Raw genomic sequence first — 18,727 nt, forward strand, 5'->3', positions numbered from 1 at the left:
TGAATTAATCGGGACGATTCGTTAAACTAAGCGAGGATATCTATGTTTTGCTCTAAAAATTCTATTACGAATCATTTTATGCATCTGGAGATACACTCTTATACTTTTCGAAGGTAACAAAAAGCAAATAAAAAGAAAGAAAAGAAAAGAAATGCAGAGATTTATGGCGACTGCTGGTCGAGTTTCATCGTGGAATCATGGAACGAGCACTGGGAGAAAGTTGTGTAGAGATTGGAGAGCGTTTCACTTTCACTTTGTCCGACCCGTGACCAACATGGATTCAGGCTCCTCCAGACTTGTAAAACAAGTGTTTCTTTCTCTGATCGATTTATACTCTGCGTATAAACGATAGTTATTACGGCCATCCCCAGAAATTATGTTTAAAATTCAAAGAAACTTCGGTATCGATATAATATGATAAGGATTTAAAATAAAGATCATTTATTGAGTTGATTTACGTCTTATTATTCCTTTTGTTCATGCTAACGCAATTTTTATTGCGATAATGAGACACGGATAAAGAAAAAAATTGCTGCTTTTATTAAATGGTACTGCATTCTCATAATGTATAATTTGATAGAAAGGGACATGATTAATTGCGATGTCATCACATTCAGTTTTATTTAATCATTTAGCTTTTATTATGAAATTCGTTTATTTAATCTATTCATTCGTTAGGTCTAATTATTTGGTCTGTGTAATTAAATTATATTATTGATTGTTATAATTCAATTAATCTATCATTTAGTAATATCATTTGCTTATTTATTTTACCGATAGCCATATTCATGTTATCATGTTGTAGGTATTATAATAGGTGATATTATATTCAAACACGTTTATTGTTCCTAACAGAAACAGATACATTGCATTGATAACTCGATATACCAATTCTATAACTATGTCTAATGAGAATTTTCAACAGGCAGATTGTTCAAGAAATAATAATTGTCAACTGTTCAACGCATAATCATCAGCGACTAGAGACAGTATTTTGACTTAAAATGCAATTATTATTTTAAAATTGTATCTCTTACATAATAATTTTCAAAATTCCTCTATTTCGACGTTCTATTTTATCCTCTAACGATTCAGCTATCCGAATTAACAATCACCGTAATGAATTTTCAAGCCAGAATCAACGATTATTTAGTGCGTCTCGTCTATGTCAATGCTCGAGAAGCCAAGTATCATCGTCGTCGTCATCGCGATCATTATCACCCTCGTCGGATAACGATCGTCATCGACATCGGGAATATCGTCATGGGGATCGGTTAACGATCCCCATATACGTATCAACGGACGAAGTAATGGCTGTGTTTCTTTTCTAATCAGCGACAGCACAATTATCTCGTAAATTCGGCTTGTCCCAATTGAACCATTGGCTTCCAATCTCCCTCGTGATCATCGGCGGTTCTCACCGAGGCAAGAAACTTAATTGCTCCTTTTAGGTACGATTAATTTCGAATCAATTACCCGTTTGTTTGCGCACCATTCGCTACAGCGTACGGTTAATGGACGTGTAATTACAACCGGTGTATCGTGTATTACGTTGCCATTAACCCTACATCTACGAATGCCATCAAATTCCTTCTTTCTTCTTCAAGATTATCTGGTTCATTTGCTTTATGTGAAACATTGTTTCTTCTCTTTAGATTAATTTAAAAAGCGATTCTATCGCGAGTAGTCTCTTTCAGATATTGTATATAATATTAGTTGATTAAAAGTTGTCCAGAAGGCTGGACCATTGTTGTTACGAGCGTGCGATGTTTTATTTTATTTTATAATGATAAAACGAACATTCGATTACGTAGGGGGTTTTTTTTTCATGACAACTCTATGCGATAGAAAAATCCACATAGAAAATAAAATTGTCCATATAGTTCGATAAAATAATATTACGTGATTCTATTTTCGAAAGAAATGCCCATAACGTACCTGCGTGAGTCAGAATTGACCCAGCCCTCACCATCCGAATTATTCTAACAATTCGTTATTTTAGGTTCTTAATTCTTTCCTATATAATTCTATCGTTTTCTGTAGTTAGTCTGTAAGAAGTAATTTTTTTTACAGTTACTGTGGCTATTCTTCAGAGAGGTCAGTATAAAATTAATAACCTTGTTTGGAAAGTGAACCGTGGGGAAAAAAGGGAACGAAAAGAATCAGCCACGCCTACTCTGTGTTTATGCACATTATACTGATGGTAATATAAAAAAAAGCACAAAATGTTGGTATTTTTTATTTTTTATCTCATGTTCACCTTTATAGCGACATAAACATAGTAACGGGAGAAAACGTGGACGATGGAGTTTTTTTTTTTATAGAAAGAGGAAAAGGGGAAAAGTCGATGTTTTTTTCCTTGTTCGTAATCGAACCGGAAAATGGAAGTGATCGATCCCCCTTTTGCGTCGAGAGCTTTTGCTCGTTTTCGCGTGCATGAAAGTTTACCGAGTTAATTAGTCGCTTCTTCGCGATAAATTTTACGCGAAGTTGCCGGAATAGACTTCTGTACAAGTTTACAGACGCTGTTTTATAATTTCAAACATTTGACTTCATTCTTTGTTTTTAATAGGAAATTAAATGCCCTATGCTCGAAAATTCCTTTGGAACCCTTATTTGTTTTTATTAGCGTCGAGGAAAATTTTATTCGAATAAAGGATAACGAATAAAAATAAAAAAACAAATATTATTCGACACTGATGAATAAATATCCAACGGACTGAGTATTTATTTGGATAAGAATTTATTCGAATAAGAAGTTATTGCGTGTACATCCTTTTGAAATTTTAACCAAAGCGTTATTTTATTGGGATGACATGCATAGTATGTCACATGGTTATTCGATATCAAAATTATTACAGATGACTGATGACATACCGTGTATATCATGACGTATTTTTAAATAAAAATTGTCTGAAACGTGTTTTTTTTTTTATTCCCTATATTGATTAGTTCCACTTATTTTTTTATTACAAATGTAAAGGAGTTTTTGGTCATTCGGAGGAGTTTTGTTCAAAGTGACCTTCCTTGAATTGTGATAATCCGCGACTATTTCTTTCATTATCACGTTTCCATAAAAAATAGGTACATTTTTAATAAAAAAGTCACAAAAACTTATTAAAATTCGCCATAAAAAATTTGTTGGCAAGGATTTTGAAAATTATTTTCAAGAATCATTCACACTAGACTATAGATGTTTATTAAAGACTTCAAGATTTTTAAGTAAAACCTAAGTAAACATCCGTATCATTCGTTAAATTTGAATACCATAACCAGCAATTTACTTTGGCAATTTCGTATATTTTTGCATATTATTTCTGATTATTACCAAAATAACTTATTATTTGCGAAGACGAGTCGTTTTAATTCACAGATCAATTCCTCTAGCGTTGACTAGGTGCCTCGAGAGACGAGTTCATTGCTTCGTGCATATTAACGAACGTTGCAACGTGTCTTTTTGCGTAATGGGACCTGTATGACTCTTGTGAATCTATTGATGCATCAGACAGCCCAGTACGTCGTTTCAGTTGACTGACAAATTTCTCAATTACGTTGTTTGACGTTGGAAGTAATGCGAAATACGGTTCAACGATTTCAAGAACAAATTAATAATCACTTCGTTAAATAAATGTACCAATATTTGTAGCACTTGATTCATAAATATATTAAAAATATATTGGGTCGTTTCGTAAATAATGTGGTTTTTCTAAGAGTTAAGTTCGAAACAACGGGAGTTGTTACTATCAGAGTTCTAAAACATTGAAATAGAAAACTTCATAGAAGAAGACAGTGAACTATAAAATATACGAGAAAATGAATCACTGATCAATTACCACAAGGTAATTGTTTATTTTGATCTAGTAATACGAAAGCCAAAATATTACTTATGGGATGGGCCAATATTTATCGAGGTACACTCGATTAAGTAATTTTAAAATGATTTTTAATTTTATCTTCGTAAAAAGATATGTATTAAAGAAATGATGGATATCTTGGAAAATTCGGAAAAAAGAAGAGATAATAACTGTCCTGTAATAATCTTAATCCTTTCAATGGCATAATTTTACTATTTCTCTACTAAATATCCAGAATTAAAGCTTCACACTATGTTACCATTATAAGTACATAGTTGCCGTCTTTTGTCTTTGTTTCATTTCTTGAAATTCTCAAAAGTCTTGACAAATTTTCCATCAACTTTATACGACGATACTTTAAAACGTCTGAGAAAAACTGTACGATGTTTTCACTCACACAGTGTGTCCAGTTTCTGGTTAAGCAGAAACACCAACAAGAAACGTTTTCAAATAATTTATTTAACCTCGTACTTCGTAATGACATCACGTTACTTTACAATTAATCCAAGAATTACACGTTACTCTAACTTTAAAAGGAAACAAAAATCGTGATCGGTCGCAGAAGCGCACTATACAAATGTAGTCGAAACTCATCGGGCACCGGGGTTTGGAGCGATGGTAGTGAAGGGGTTGAAATTCGAAAAGTGTCGCGCGGCCTTCGTTTTTTCTTTTTTTTTTTTTCATTTCTTGTTCTCTCAAAAGAGACGCGAGAAAAATTGGTAAATGGACATCACGAACGATCGCTAAAGATCGACTGGTGCTTGTCGAAGGCAAGGCAAAATGTGATTTTCTTCTTTTTTTTTTTTCTTATTTTTCTCCTTTTTCGTCTGTTGGCGATTTGTTGACTCGCGAAAAAGAATGTTATGGCGTTTATAGAGTTACAGACATTGTCTGCAGACGTGTGTCCGCATACAAATTTCTATAAAATATATAGAACTTCTAATAATGTGTAATAAATACAGGACGTTTTGTATAGAACGACCCAAAAGAGTAACTGATGTCGTGACAATGGATGAATATTCCAAAAGGATGATGAAAATTCCTATTCAATTTTGAAAGCGAAATAAAAAAACAGTTTCGGGATTGGCGTGTATTGAATGTTACCCTCTCGAGGAATGCTGGTACATATGTGTACGTTTAGTTTCTCTTTAATTCAAGTATGATTGCAAAAGATACAAAGATACAATCGTCACATATGTATACATTATTTTTCTCGTTTGAGATGTTCGTAAATATATATTTTAAATAAATAATCTAGCCTGAAAAGACGCAAGATAAAGCAAGTGAAAATTGCTCCTTTGCAAAGAAAAGGAGAAAAAAAAAGATAGAAACATGACTTATCATAATTTTCCCCTGTGATCTTCCTATAGAAGTCAATATGTGTACACTTCTCGCGATTTGTTATATCGTGTGTCGTATATTACAATACTTTGCGTGTCCACGTCTTTTATCCAGAACTGCGAAAAATGTGTGAGATCCAGAGACATCCAGAAATCTTGTGGGAAGACACACATCTACAGACAACGTCTGCGAGTCTGAATATACGCGATTTTAGACACGATACAGAGAATAATAGCACATGGTGTGTCCGTTGATTCATTACGATCGCTTAATTAGTAACGTTAAATGGCAGTTTGTTAAGGTGATCGAACTGATCACCGGATCTTGAACCTCTTGTGAAACCTGAGATACGCGAACGTCGACATCGATCGATCAGCAAAGATCGTGGTTCGTTTTCGCCGCCGCTAGCTTTGTTCTCGTCAAAAGATGTTAACCGATTTGCGAAAAGTCGCGTTTAAGTTATTGAAAACAGTACAACGCGTCGCTGTATCGATTTCTTTTTCATTGCTCGAGGTGCACTGGCAGGGAAGGTCTTCTTTAAATTCCCTGGATGATCTTGCTTAACGATCAAACGTTGATTTATACATCTGTTGAGCTTGAAAGGATCACGTTGTCGAAGCTTGAGACGAGTGTTTCGTTGCATCAGTCATTTACGGCGAAAATCCTGAGTGTGCGAGTGTCGATATAATCCTCTATATCTTTGGTTAAAAATTTAGGTGCAGTGGCAATTGCATTATAGAAATGTAATAAGAAAAAAGAAGACTCTCTTCTTTGAAAACAATCGTTAAAAATCACAATGCAAAATTTTCCAAATGCCTCGAGCTGACAAGATATCCACTTGATATCTTATTAAATAAATCTGAGCCAGTGGTAAAAATAAGTATCGATATTTCGCTCGCCAGACAAACAGAACCAAAGATACAGTTCAGTAATAATAAAGTAGAAATAGAGTAGATTAGATTAAGTACATGAGCGATTAGTTAACTAAAGAGAGATATTAGGGCAAATACGACAAACATTGAAGGACAAATGAGAGGAATTGTAAGCCAAATCTGTTTTTAAACTAACGAGCCCGAAAATATAGAAATAAAAAATACTTTGCTCGTCTTAAATAGTAAGAACCCTTGAACGAAGACGGAATTAGTTGAAAGGCAGTTTATCGTAAAAAAGATACATAAATTTTAAAAATTAAGAAAATCATTTTTATTTAAAAATGTACTAAAAAAGGAGGTAATTTTCTGAACCATGTACCGTTAAGTAATTGAATGTAATAATACTATACAGGGAAACCTGTATATATTATCTGTATCGCTCAATTGTTGAACTGATATTACTAAAACTCATATTACTAGAAACTTGGTAGGATCATATTAATTCAGTTTCAAAGTTTTCACAATTTTAACACTTTCAAAGACTCTGTGATTGATGAGATAAATCTTGGATTCATGATTTGAGTCAAATGTTCTTTCACTTTTAACTTGTAATCGGTAGAGAATTTCCTTCCTTGTCTTCGTTAGGAATTTCTGTATCGAAAAAATTCATTCAAGAGAACAAAAGAGATGTTAGCCAAATGGAGGATGTATCGTAAATGCATAATGAGTCCGCCAGGTACTTATTTTTAGTAATATGAGTTCAACAATTGAGTAATATCCTATCATATGATTACCACGTGTGCTCGACATATACAGATTTCCCTGTATACTATTATTACATTCAATTACTTAACGGTACATGGTTCAGAAAATTACCTCCTTTTTTTAGTACATTTTTAAATAAAAATGATTTTCTTAATTTTTAAAATTTATATATATCCTTTTTTATTTTTCTTTAAAAATGTGCAAGTGGATGAAATGTTGCTTTCAAAATTCCACCAAGACAGACAAATAGACACAAAAGCAAGCTAAATAAAAGCCATTAAGAATTGTAAACGAATGTTTAGCAAGCATTTGCTGAACCATCGATGACAATCATTTAAGTACGATAGTATCTCAAGTAGTATAGTAATCGTTCCAAGCTCAGCTCTTCTGTATAAACGAATCTTAATTTGCGGAGACCGAAGAATCGTTGAATCGTTATAATATTCCAAAGTCAATATTATCAATACAAACACGATAACACATGACAAATATGATTCGAGTTGCCATTGACTACCAAATTCGATTTAACTCCATCCAACAATCACAAAGCATAAAAATCGATCGGATTACTCCAAGTCATGAATCTTGGACTCGTGGAAACGATCCTACAAATCTTCAATCCTTACTGTCCCTTTTCAGCCCCTCGAGAAATGAACGATAAATTTCAGCGAATATCTTCTTTGTTTCACTCGTGAATAATTTTTCTCGTGGCTCCAGGAAGATCCAAGAGGAAAGCGACACAAGAGGACGATGTACTTAATTCCCTCTTGGAAGGATCTGACCCTTCTCGGCGAGTCCCCTCATCGATCACGCGACTTATCCCTGGGTCAGGCCAGCTTCCATCGTTCATTCGTCTATCGAAATTCGCGGTACCGCACGCAATCGTGAAGAAATCGGTCTTCTTTAAAAAGATTTACGCTCTGTTAAGGATTAAGGCAGAGACAAAGATAAGATATCGTGGGTCTTTCTAGATTCGAGTCTATAAAATCGATAAATCGGGAGGAAAGTAAGAGAGAGAGAGAGAGAGAGAGAGAGAGAGAGAGAGAGAGAGAGAGAGAGAGAGAGAGAGAGAGAGAGAGAGAGAGAGAGAAAGAAAGAGAGAGAGAAAGTTTTTATAGCACGCGTGGTACACGTGGGAAGCAGAAATAGTGCTTTGACGGAATGACGTTGTCGTTGGTTGTGTTGCGTGGGACGTGGAACTTCGTCGCGAGATCATCGTTTCTTCACAGTGTATCGGTTCATAAGTGCTTTTACTTCCGCGATTCTCTCTCGGTTATTCCGTGTTCTTTCGTTCCCGACGTAAAAGAGAACAAACGAGAGGAGAGAAGAAGAAAGAATGAGAGAAATAGAAAAAATAGCGATGATAAAAAGAGAGAAACAACACAGAACAAGAAGAAATCAGTGTGGAATGTCTCGTATAATTACGTGCGAGAATAATAATTTATCAGGCGTTTAGAAAAAAAAAAGAAAGAAAAAAAAAGCAAACAACTCCGCTACATTAATCCGTTTACGTTTATAAGACAATAAAAACTGTGCTTGCAGTCATTCGTAATAGCAGTAATAGCAGCAATAATATAATAATGATCGTAATTATAATCATAACCATAACTGTCTTCTTCATCGTCATCATCATCACCATCATCATTATCATCATCATCGTCGTCGGCATCATCATTATCATCATCCTCATCCTCATCATCATCATCATCATCATCATCATCATCATCATCATCATCATCATCATCATAGTATTATAATCAATCGCCATTTCGTACTTCACAAATATGTATATTATAGCAATCTTAAAGTCATCACCGTCAATTTAATCACTACTTAAGAGTTACTTTCTAATTATCGCAAGAGAAAAAAAGGACAAAAAAATATACGTTCATACATATTTTCTGTATTCCCCCAGCTTTTCCTTTTCTTTTAATTCCGAAATACTTAGGAGGGGGTGGGGGGGGGGGGGGGGACTTCTCACGCATACGTGTCTATGTATTCATATATATATATATATATAAATATATCATCATATTATTTTTATATATCTTCTTTCCTTGCCAACGAAACGATCGATACGGAATAAATTAGGCGCTAAATAAATAGAACGGATCACTACGGTTTTTCTCTCTTCGTTAAAGTAGATTCATACTTGCTGCATTCTTCCTTTCTTTTCTTCCTATTCATCCACGTCCCTCTTTGTTTCTCATTTACCGTCGCGTTCATTCGCAGAAGTTCACTTACGTGTTAGCCGGCGAATTAGTTCGTAAGATCGCTTCACGATGTAAAAATCGTTCCCGTTGTCACTACTAACGATGCTGACACGTCGAGAGTGACATTGTTTACTCCGCGCCGCATCAAGCCGGATTTGTCGCAACGATTTGTCACACCGATTTGCTTCGTATGAAACACCCGTCTTAACGCGTTCCGTACTAAGGTAAAAATTCACCAGGAATAATAATAATAATAATCATCATCGACAATACAGCAGAAATTCGAACTGTTCGCGCGAAGGGGTGGATTTCTCACTGTCGGTGTGTCCCTTGCGTCAGTTGCTTCACTTCCTCCATTTCTCCTTCTTCTTTTTTTCTTTATTCTAGTGCAGCCAAACAAGTGCATAGCTGCCACAATGGCGTGTGTATCGTTTAATAATAGGGTCAGTATCTAAAGTAGCCTGACCACGCTGTTCTAAATTACAAATATATATTATATAATATATATACAATATATATATATATATATATTATACAATATATGCATATTATATATATATATAAAATTTGAATGAACGTTCTTGATCAAGCTATAGTGGTTTACTTTATTCTTCTGTTCCTCTCTCGCTCTCTTTCTCTCGCTATCACTCTCGCAATCTTGCACTCGTTCTTTAAACACTTTCACTCTCTCCTCAGTTCCTCCAAAGTTCGTCATTATACTTCTATTATCTTGCCTAATCGTTTCTCTTTCCTGTCTTAGGTTTGTTACTGATATATATTGTTCGTTTGTCAACCGTCCAATAACCGTCATCGTCGTCATTCACCCCTTCTTCCTCGGTTCGCATTCGTCGTCGCGGCTCCGTCTTCCCTCGGACAATTAATAATCCTTAATAATGCAAAAATACTAGTTAAATCCCTGTACATGAAAACCTTGATGTGGTATACGTGTGGTGTCTTTGTTCCTTCATTCTATTAGTCTTCAAACTTGCTATCATGGCCGCATTCTATACAGGTATTCGTGTACGGTTTTGCGCGCGCGAATCAGTGTGTGGTTATGTGTATGTGTGTGCAGGTCCGACCGCCCACTCGTTCTCGTATTTCTTTTTCTTGGTGGACTCAAAAAAGCGTTACTTTTATTTGTTTCTAAAGTATCTTTTTACTTACAAGGTATTTGGTTTGCTCCATGCATCACTCTGACATGCAGTTTTTTTTCTTGTTTAGATATATAAATTATGGTAATGATTCGGTATTATAATTATAATAATAATTATTATTAATAGTAATATTATCATTGTGATCGGTGTGTGTAGTACCGCCGTTTTTCTCATTTATCATTATTATTATTATTATTTTGTTTCTTTTTTGCTGGTCACGGAATCAGTTACTCGATATCTCTCTCACACCCGGTTTTATACGTTCTCGCTCATCCTTTCTCTCCCACTCTCTCTTTCCCTTCGCTTTTCCCATTCGCTATGCACACCTCATTCACGGTATTTTTTCGATTTTTCCCTTTTTTTTTACATTTTCTCATTTTTTTTGACAAAAAGAACAAAGGAGAAGATAAAAACATGCGTCAACGCCGTTTCGTATCGCCCTTTGTAATTCGGTGGCCTTCAAAAACGCCGGTACAAATCATGGTAAAAAGGAATGATGTCTTGGCTCTTGAATTAAACGCTACGTCGTTTTGCTATCGCGCAACAAGCGGAATCGGGGGGAGGGGGAGCGTGTGTTTGTTCAAAAGGCAGTAACCGCGTGGAATTACTTCGTTTCGATCTCCATGAAAAAAAGAAAGAAAAAAGAGAAATATTCAGAGTCCCTAAAAACTACGACGCGCAGCAGAAGAAGGAAGAAAGCTCTGTCATCTCGAGGTTTCCTTCGCGTAGAGTCGAAAGAAAGTAGCTATCACTATTATCACATGGTATAAAAGTTACGTGAAATGTCGCGAATAACGCTAATCGTACGATCATCCCAAAGAACCTGTTCAGAATCGGTCGATATGATAAAACGGACGCGAAGAAGAACAGAGAGGAAGTCACTAAAATATAAAGAAAAACGATGAGAATGAAGAAGGAAATCTTCGAAATATCGAGCTTTTTACCTCTTCTTTCTGCCTCCGATCTAGCGCGATGGATATCTAAAGACCAGCAAGATGCTTATACACAACTTCCACTTTCATCATATATGCAGTAACACTATTTTACAACGAGGTCTCGTGATATATTTCTACAAACAATAGCAAAAAGAAGGCGAAACAAGACCAAAGATACTGGATGTAGTGAAGAGAAGGAACGAGGAGATAAAAAGGGGAACCTTACGAATTTAATGAATCTAGGATAAATAATTCACGGCGAGGAGAAAGGAACGGAAGAAAGAAGGCAAAGAAAAATAAAAAAAGAAATGGGCAAGGTACATAGTTGGAGAGTTAAAGAGGAAGAGAGGAATGAGAGAGAGAGAGAGAGAGAGAGAGAGAGAGAGAGCAGGAGCGAAGGAGAATCATCAAAACGATCGTGATGGTGCGATGGTAGGCTACAGGTCTACTATCCGCGACCCTGATCGGTGACCCTGACGGTTTTTAGAAGCGCCTCGCTGCGATCAGCGTTAGATTAGCGGCCGACACGAGGGTGCTGACGTTGTTGCTCGTATTCGTGGCTCCCTGGCTGGCGGTGGGTCACTTCTTACTCTTCTTGGTGGGCGGCTCCTGTACGTCCTGCGAGTCTTCGGTGTCCTCGCTGTCTGTCGGTCGAGGCGTGTTGTTGCTGTCGTCGTTGTCGTTTGTGGCGAGTGAATCGTTCGTGTCTTCGCTGGCAACGGCCGCTGTAATCGGCGTAGCGGGTTTATCCATCGAGTCTTCGGTGAAGGACGTGGTCATGCTGTTCTCGTCGATGGCCGCCGGATCAATACTGCCTAGTTCCTTACCGTTCACTGCCACTTCCTGATTGCTGTCGTCCGATGGTTCTGTCGCCTCGCCGTTGCTGGGCGGATGAGAGTTCCCGTTCTCTGTGGAGCCTGGAATGCCGTCCAGCAGCTCTGGCTTCAACTCGGACGCCACGTAGTGGGTCCACAGGGCGAGTTCCACCCTGTGGGGACTCCAGGTTTTGCCGTTCGACGCTGCAATGAAAAAAAAAGAACCAAACGTCTGTTAAATATTTAATCGTTAGGCGATAAGGATCGTCGAGACTGCGGACCTTTATGCATTTATGGGAATTTTCAATGAAGAAACGTACATGCAGTGACTAGGAAAAGTACTGGCGCATGATCATATTTTCCAATGAAGTATTTCTTTTTATCAAATTCTGCATTCCATTTTCCTAGGATCGAATCTCTGTAGTTGTATGAAGGTAATAATGCTTAATAATAAGTTATATTATAGGATATATTATTGAAAGTATTATTAAATAAAATTTAGTATGTTTAAGCCTAATTAAGTAGTCTACAAACACTATTAAAGATAAATTACTATACTAATACTTTTTGTAGCCATGATAATATACGAAAACATACAAAATATCCAAAATAAGGTACAATAGAAATCCGTTTATACAAACTTGTTGGAAGACAGATAGTTTATGTAATTAGTATCTATTTATTTTCTTCACCGCCTATGATTTTTCGTTCATATACTAAGAGTTGACATTCAGATAAACGGATTGAATAGACAGGAGTTTATTTAATCGGATATTAACGAAAGTTTCGTTCAAACAAACGAGATACTGCTGTACTTGTTATAATATACAAAAGGTGAAATCAATATCGATTTGGGTTCTGTCTCTTAGATTCTGTTTATAAAAATATAAATTTTCATAAATATCCGCAGTCTGATCGTCGAAATACTATCTTAATGTTTCGTTTCGAGTTATATATTTAATCGATACAGTGATATACAATTTGATTTAATTGGGAAACAAGAGTGATAGTGAGATCTTGATATAATAGTGATAGGGGATCAAGTAAATTCAGATTAATCGAATTATGCGAATTCAAGTAGTTTCGAGTGGAGAAGTATATCTATCTGAATCCATTGGGGGTCAAACAATTCGTATAATACTTCATCGATTCCTCGTTGCTTGTGCTTTATTGTCTAAATAATAGGAATTCGTGTTAAGATAAGTGGACTTAATCGGTTCAATAAGGAGTTCAGATAAACGAAGTTCCATGTGATTAGTACAAGTTTCTGTTCATACAAAATAAATTATTCATTTTTGTTCGTACAAATCATAGATAAAGTAGCTTCGAATTATCTATTTCAGATTAAAGCAACTGCCAGTCGACGTGATAACGAACAGAAAATTAGAAACTCTAAAGAGTATTTTTAATCCGCAACAGGATCCTGTTGCTAATCATCTCGATTTAATTGAAATCAAATAACTTAACTAATCTCAATTACACACATAAACCAATATATACATTTTAATAGTAGAAGGGCTGAATAAAAAATTGCTTATTTTTCTTCCAATATAGTAATTTCATCATGACAAACAGGAAGTTCTTAGAAGAAAAGGAAATGTGTTTAGAAATGAATAATCAATATGTACATATAGGTACATACTGAAGTGATAAAATAGTTTTACAAATATTTGTGAAACTTGTTTCCAAATTGTCCTGACGCTAGAACTATCGACGACCAAGATATAAAGCTTCTTTCAAAAAAATCAAAATGAGGGATACATGAAAAAATAAGCCTTTATCAAAAATCATTTAAATCTCGAGATATTGTGAATGCATAAAGTTCGTGTGAAGAATTATGAATTGAACGTTTCGATTACACTGATATTTCTGTTAATTCCGATACGAAAGATCGCGAGAAAACTTGTTGAACGATTCGATATTTGCTCCATGTATCGCTCTTCTCTTTTTCCCTTTTTTAAATTTAACTAAGGACACTGCGTTCGATAATTAATCGACGATAAATGAGTTAAACGTATATTAACAGAGACACTTACTTTGTTTGTTCAGCCTCTCGACGGTATTTTGAATGTGCTGAACAAAGTTGAGGTACTCCTTAGTAGTATAATCGATGCCCTCGATTTCCGGTATTGCCATCAGACATTCGTCCGCCATAAAGGGTGCATTCTCCGGTGATGCTGCTGCCAATAGGGCTGACGCCATCGTGGTGCCTACTCCTTTCAAATTCGAGAGGGCAGTAATCGCCTGTTCAAGGTTTGGAAGCTTTTTGAACGCCTTCTTCGTTTCAGCCATCACAGCACGAGGTGTGTTCACTTTTACTAAATAGGACAATTGAGGATAGAACTTCCCACGCTGCAAATAATAAAAAAAAAAGATCCAACGTTTAAAGGAAACATCACGATTTGCTAGACTATTGACTCGAAAGCCACGTGAACGTTACTTCTCGTATTCGTTTCCTGTTTCGTCGACTCTTTCAGCGCGTATGAAATAAATTATGACGTATACTACTATCGCACATGGTGATGATACACGAGTTTTAGAAATACTTTTTCAAGATAGTAGGTACCACCATATGTCGAAATTTCCAAGTTGTGTTCGATAAATTATAGAATTAGTTCTTGAATTTTAATTAACAGTTTTTAACTTGCTAATTACAGGAAATGTCTTAAGTCGAATTGTTAATCTTTTGCGCGTGATAGTGTCGACATTTGAAAATCTTCTACTGTTCTACATATCGCTTCGTTTCTATTAAAGATAGATTACATTCGTAGGTACATTTACAGGGACTAAGATCGATCTAACGAAGGTTTATTTGTCTTTATTCATTTTTAATTCCACGGCTGTAGAAGTTTCCGATTAAAAATTTGTTGATTAAGAATTAACAAGTTGATATGTACGTATGAAAAATATATTTCCTGAAAGAAAGTTAAAATGACAGTATTGAAGTACAAGTTGAATCTTGTTATCGGAATTCAGCTGTTCACAGTTGGATTAAATTTCGAAGAGACATCGAAAGAACAAGTTTAATCCTTCGTATATATGTTTTTGTATTAGCAATCTGCTTTTCTTCTTTGTATCTTCAGTAAATTATTTTCGTCGGGATACTAAAATTTATAATCAAAGTGAAACGTGTGCCGCGATTAAAACCCGTTTGGAATCTTCGTGCCGTGCGCGACATATATACTGTTCAAATGAACTTTGAAACTTGTAAAACTTCGATTGAGTCTACAAGCTACCCACGAGTCTAATTCGCATTTTAGCGAAGAATCATGAACTTGGTGTATACCGCTATCTTTAAGTTGCGTAATCGAACAACTTATTTACAGTTGGAAAAGCATATTTACATTGAGGTTTGACTATTTCAGAGTGTCAATTTTAATTTAATCATTTGGAAGAGCTAATTCCTCTTCTTGTAATTACATTCAACCCTGTATAACTCCACGTGACCTGAATGATGAATCTTTTAGTCCATTGTCAGACAGAATCAATTACATTCAAATCTAATCCGTTTTATCGCAGATTGAATATCTCGTAACATTAAATATTTCATCGCGAGCAATTAACTTTAGGCTTGCTTAGACTGTTAGAGCTGTAATTAAACAAAATTTCAAATCTTAAATTCTATACATTTTTTAAAGCTATATACCCGCTGGTATAACAAGAGGGTTAACACCCAATGTTAAACTACTGTAAAGCAGTAGAAAGTTCTTGAATAATTCGACTGTTTAATGCTTTATACAGTGTGTTTCAAGGCAATGATTCTCTAAGAGCGGATAAGTTGAAAAAACAAAGAATACAAATTTTCCTGAATATTACGAATTTTTCTCTATAGCACCACACTACCGCTTCTTTCCTCAAAGAAATCGAACTAAGCGATTAACGAAAGACTGAGATCTGCTATTAACTTTGAACAAAAGAATTGAGTTATAGAGAGTTAGAAAACGAAAATATAACAGAGAATAATATCGAACAAAAATATCGACTCACTATTTGTTTCCATTTCATCGTTTGTACGAGCTCTTCGTGATTGAGATGCGCGTCCTTACCGCGTGACTTGATCTTCTTTGGAAGCTCATTCTGATACCTGCGAACAGAAAACGTCACCGAATGGTCAGTAAGCGAAGACAGTCGTGAATGGAACGTCAGAGTATGCAAGATCACGGTTACAGGGGAACGATTACGTAACCAGCAGTATCATGGAACATAGAAATCGTGGAATACTGATTAAAAATGCAGCCGCAAGAAGCGGTTTTCCACCTACTGACGCTCACGTGGTCTGGCAGACATCGGCGATGGAATACGAGCCAAATCGAGGACACGTTCTCCACGTCGGATTTTCCGATATTCCATCAAACATCTTTCTACTTTATTTCTATATTTTCCCTATTCTCTAAAACCTTCCAATTTTATTTCAACCTATCATTCTCTTTTAATCCATTTAATCCCTCTTTAATTCAACTGATAATTTTTGTTTCCTTTTTTTTTTTCAGGATCACTATAGAATTTTACAGACTTTAATAATTTTGATTTCCATTTCTTAATGATGTCCTTTAGCGAACTTTATATATTTTTGAAATACTAAATAAATCATTTTTTAATTTGAGGAGAAAGATTCCTCACTATGAAAGTTAGGTGATTCTTTTTACGAGTCTCGAGTACAGATCATAGAAGTTTTGACTCATTTGTTTTACAAATTATCGAGGCATCATTATATTATTCAAAACTTTTTTCTCCCTTTCTATATTCGTACTGCTAACTTATATTAGTGACTGTATCAGCGTACGTGTAAAATAAATATATTATTCAATGTTCAGGCAGAAAATTCGAATTAGAATTTAAGCACTTCTACACTTCAAACGTTTCGAATCCAAATGTTTACAACTGATCACATCCACCTTCGACCTCCATCTTCACTCTTTGCGTTTCTTAATTTAATACTTACGTAATTTTCGCTGACCACACAGACAAACACATGTTAGTTTAATTACATAAATTTGAATGCATTTAAATACCAACATCGTAACAAGAAATCGCTTTTAAGTTGAACGATTTCCACTAGAAAACGTGTGCTCCTCCGATTCAACGCGTATACAATGCAAGAAAATTTAGGGAAAAATTAATCCCTAATTTCCTCTACGCCTATTTCTGTCATCTATATATTTTCTTACATTCTCAATTTCGATAAAAGCGAAATTACAAAATTTTTATTTCGAGTAACGGTTACGAACTAAATTAAATTAAATTTAATTTAATATAAGGAATTTTCCCATTTAAACGCTACCCACTATATTCCATGCATATTTCATAATAAATTATAAATCCGACAGATACCGTAACAAACATTTGAAAACCAATTACGTTCATTCCGGCTATCCTCATTATACATACAGAGTAATCCAAATGTTCAATGCTAAAGTCTCAGTATTTGACTCAGCCATTGCCTATCACCATTCGTATTCTAATATACCGAGCAGTACTTTTTCTCTTCATATTATTTTATGCCGTTTTCTGAAGAATCTGGTTTCATTTAGCGGCGAACGTCCCGGTTCAGGTAACGTTTCCTCTTTTTCCCAGCGAACTCTTTCTTCGTCCCCATTATTCGGGTCATCGACACCGAGAGACAAGTTCTCTGTTCTTCGGAGGCTGCATCCGTGAACACGGCCGTGCAACGGGAGAGACAGAGACAGATACGGAGAGCACTCTCTCGCGTGGTTTTATTGTAGGTACTTTCGGAGGTCGGCTGAGATCAGCTGTTTGGCTGAACGGCTAAACTTAGTTACGGATAGTTTGTATTTCATTCATATAATGTGACACTTGGACGCGTGTTTCCTTGAATTACGGCTGCTAGGCGGTTCACTGTCTGAAAGAGAGCACGTGAAGCACCGTGGAGGTGGTAATTAACGTATTACGTTGATTGCAGTGGCCGATAGTAGAACGGATACGTTCGATTGATTCCCAATCACGTTCGATGTACTTAGCTCGATTTTCTCATTTGTTTACTCGCACGTGGTTGTTTACTTATTCGCGAGTATAAATTTGCGATATGTAAATCACAGTATGTGATTCATAGTACGTAACCGTATAGTTGTGCACGAGTAGTATTCTTGATAATTAGCTTATTTGCGCTGCTGAGGTTGCTTTCCAGTGACTAATAAGAATATAGGGAATTCGAGTTATTATCGTCGAATTAAAATTTTTAATAATTCAGGGTCGAAGGTAAAGTTTTTATTTCGGAAGTCTGGTAGATTCATTGCTCGAATCCTTTTTTTAAACTCTGTTTTTATCGATCGATAAGAGAAACGCATCTCTTCTCAAGTTTTTAATAACACAACTTTAATTTCTTTTCCCCCCTGTCAGCTAGAATCCTGAATGAAAAGAAAGAAAACTAATAATTCTCCATCGAGGTAACATTCTTGCTTTTTTTTTCGAAAGTAAAATTTAAAAGACCGCTGTTATTTTCATAGAACGTTGCAGAAAGGATACCAGAATGTTTCCAATTACGCGCCGTATAAGAGCGATGGAACGGTTTGAAGATTAGGATTTTTGGTTTGCGGTGAAACTTGGACGATAATGAACAGTATTATCGTGGAAGAAGGGGAAAGACCACCGAGGAAACCGTAGAGCGGTTAGTTTGTCTCGCAGCCAAAAGTAATTTCTCAAACGAGAGTTCAACTGTCGTTGCTCTACGGCTCTTTTTTCTTTTTCTTCCCTCTTTTTTTTTTTTTTGGTATTTTTGTTGCCTTCTTTTCGCAATAAAGCGGAGATAAGAATACAATGA

At 35.7% G+C, this 18,727-nt stretch overlaps 1 protein-coding gene across 2 annotated transcripts in view; it reads right to left on the reverse strand.

Annotated features, from left to right (window-relative positions):
• Positions 1-4,292: 4,292 nt before the first annotated feature.
• Positions 4,293-18,727, reverse strand: part of LOC126872785 (uncharacterized) — a 28,995-nt gene continuing 14,560 nt past the window's right edge. Inside the window, exons 2-5 of one of the 2 annotated variants that reach the window (XM_050632967.1) lie at positions 15,937-16,033; positions 13,986-14,301; positions 11,962-12,153; positions 4,293-11,859 (exon numbers count right to left, since the gene is read on the reverse strand). In XM_050632967.1, coding sequence (XP_050488924.1) covers positions 11,714-11,859; positions 11,962-12,153; positions 13,986-14,301; positions 15,937-16,033 — 751 coding nt within the window. In that variant the 3' untranslated portion in view covers positions 4,293-11,713. Of the gene's footprint in view, positions 12,154-13,985; positions 14,302-15,936; positions 16,034-18,727 lie in introns of both variants that reach the window. The other variant, XM_050632966.1, reaches the window with a different exon arrangement.

Source organism: Bombus huntii, chromosome 14 (assembly GCF_024542735.1).
Source record: "Bombus huntii isolate Logan2020A chromosome 14, iyBomHunt1.1, whole genome shotgun sequence".
NCBI lineage: Eukaryota > Metazoa > Arthropoda > Insecta > Hymenoptera > Apidae > Bombus > Bombus huntii.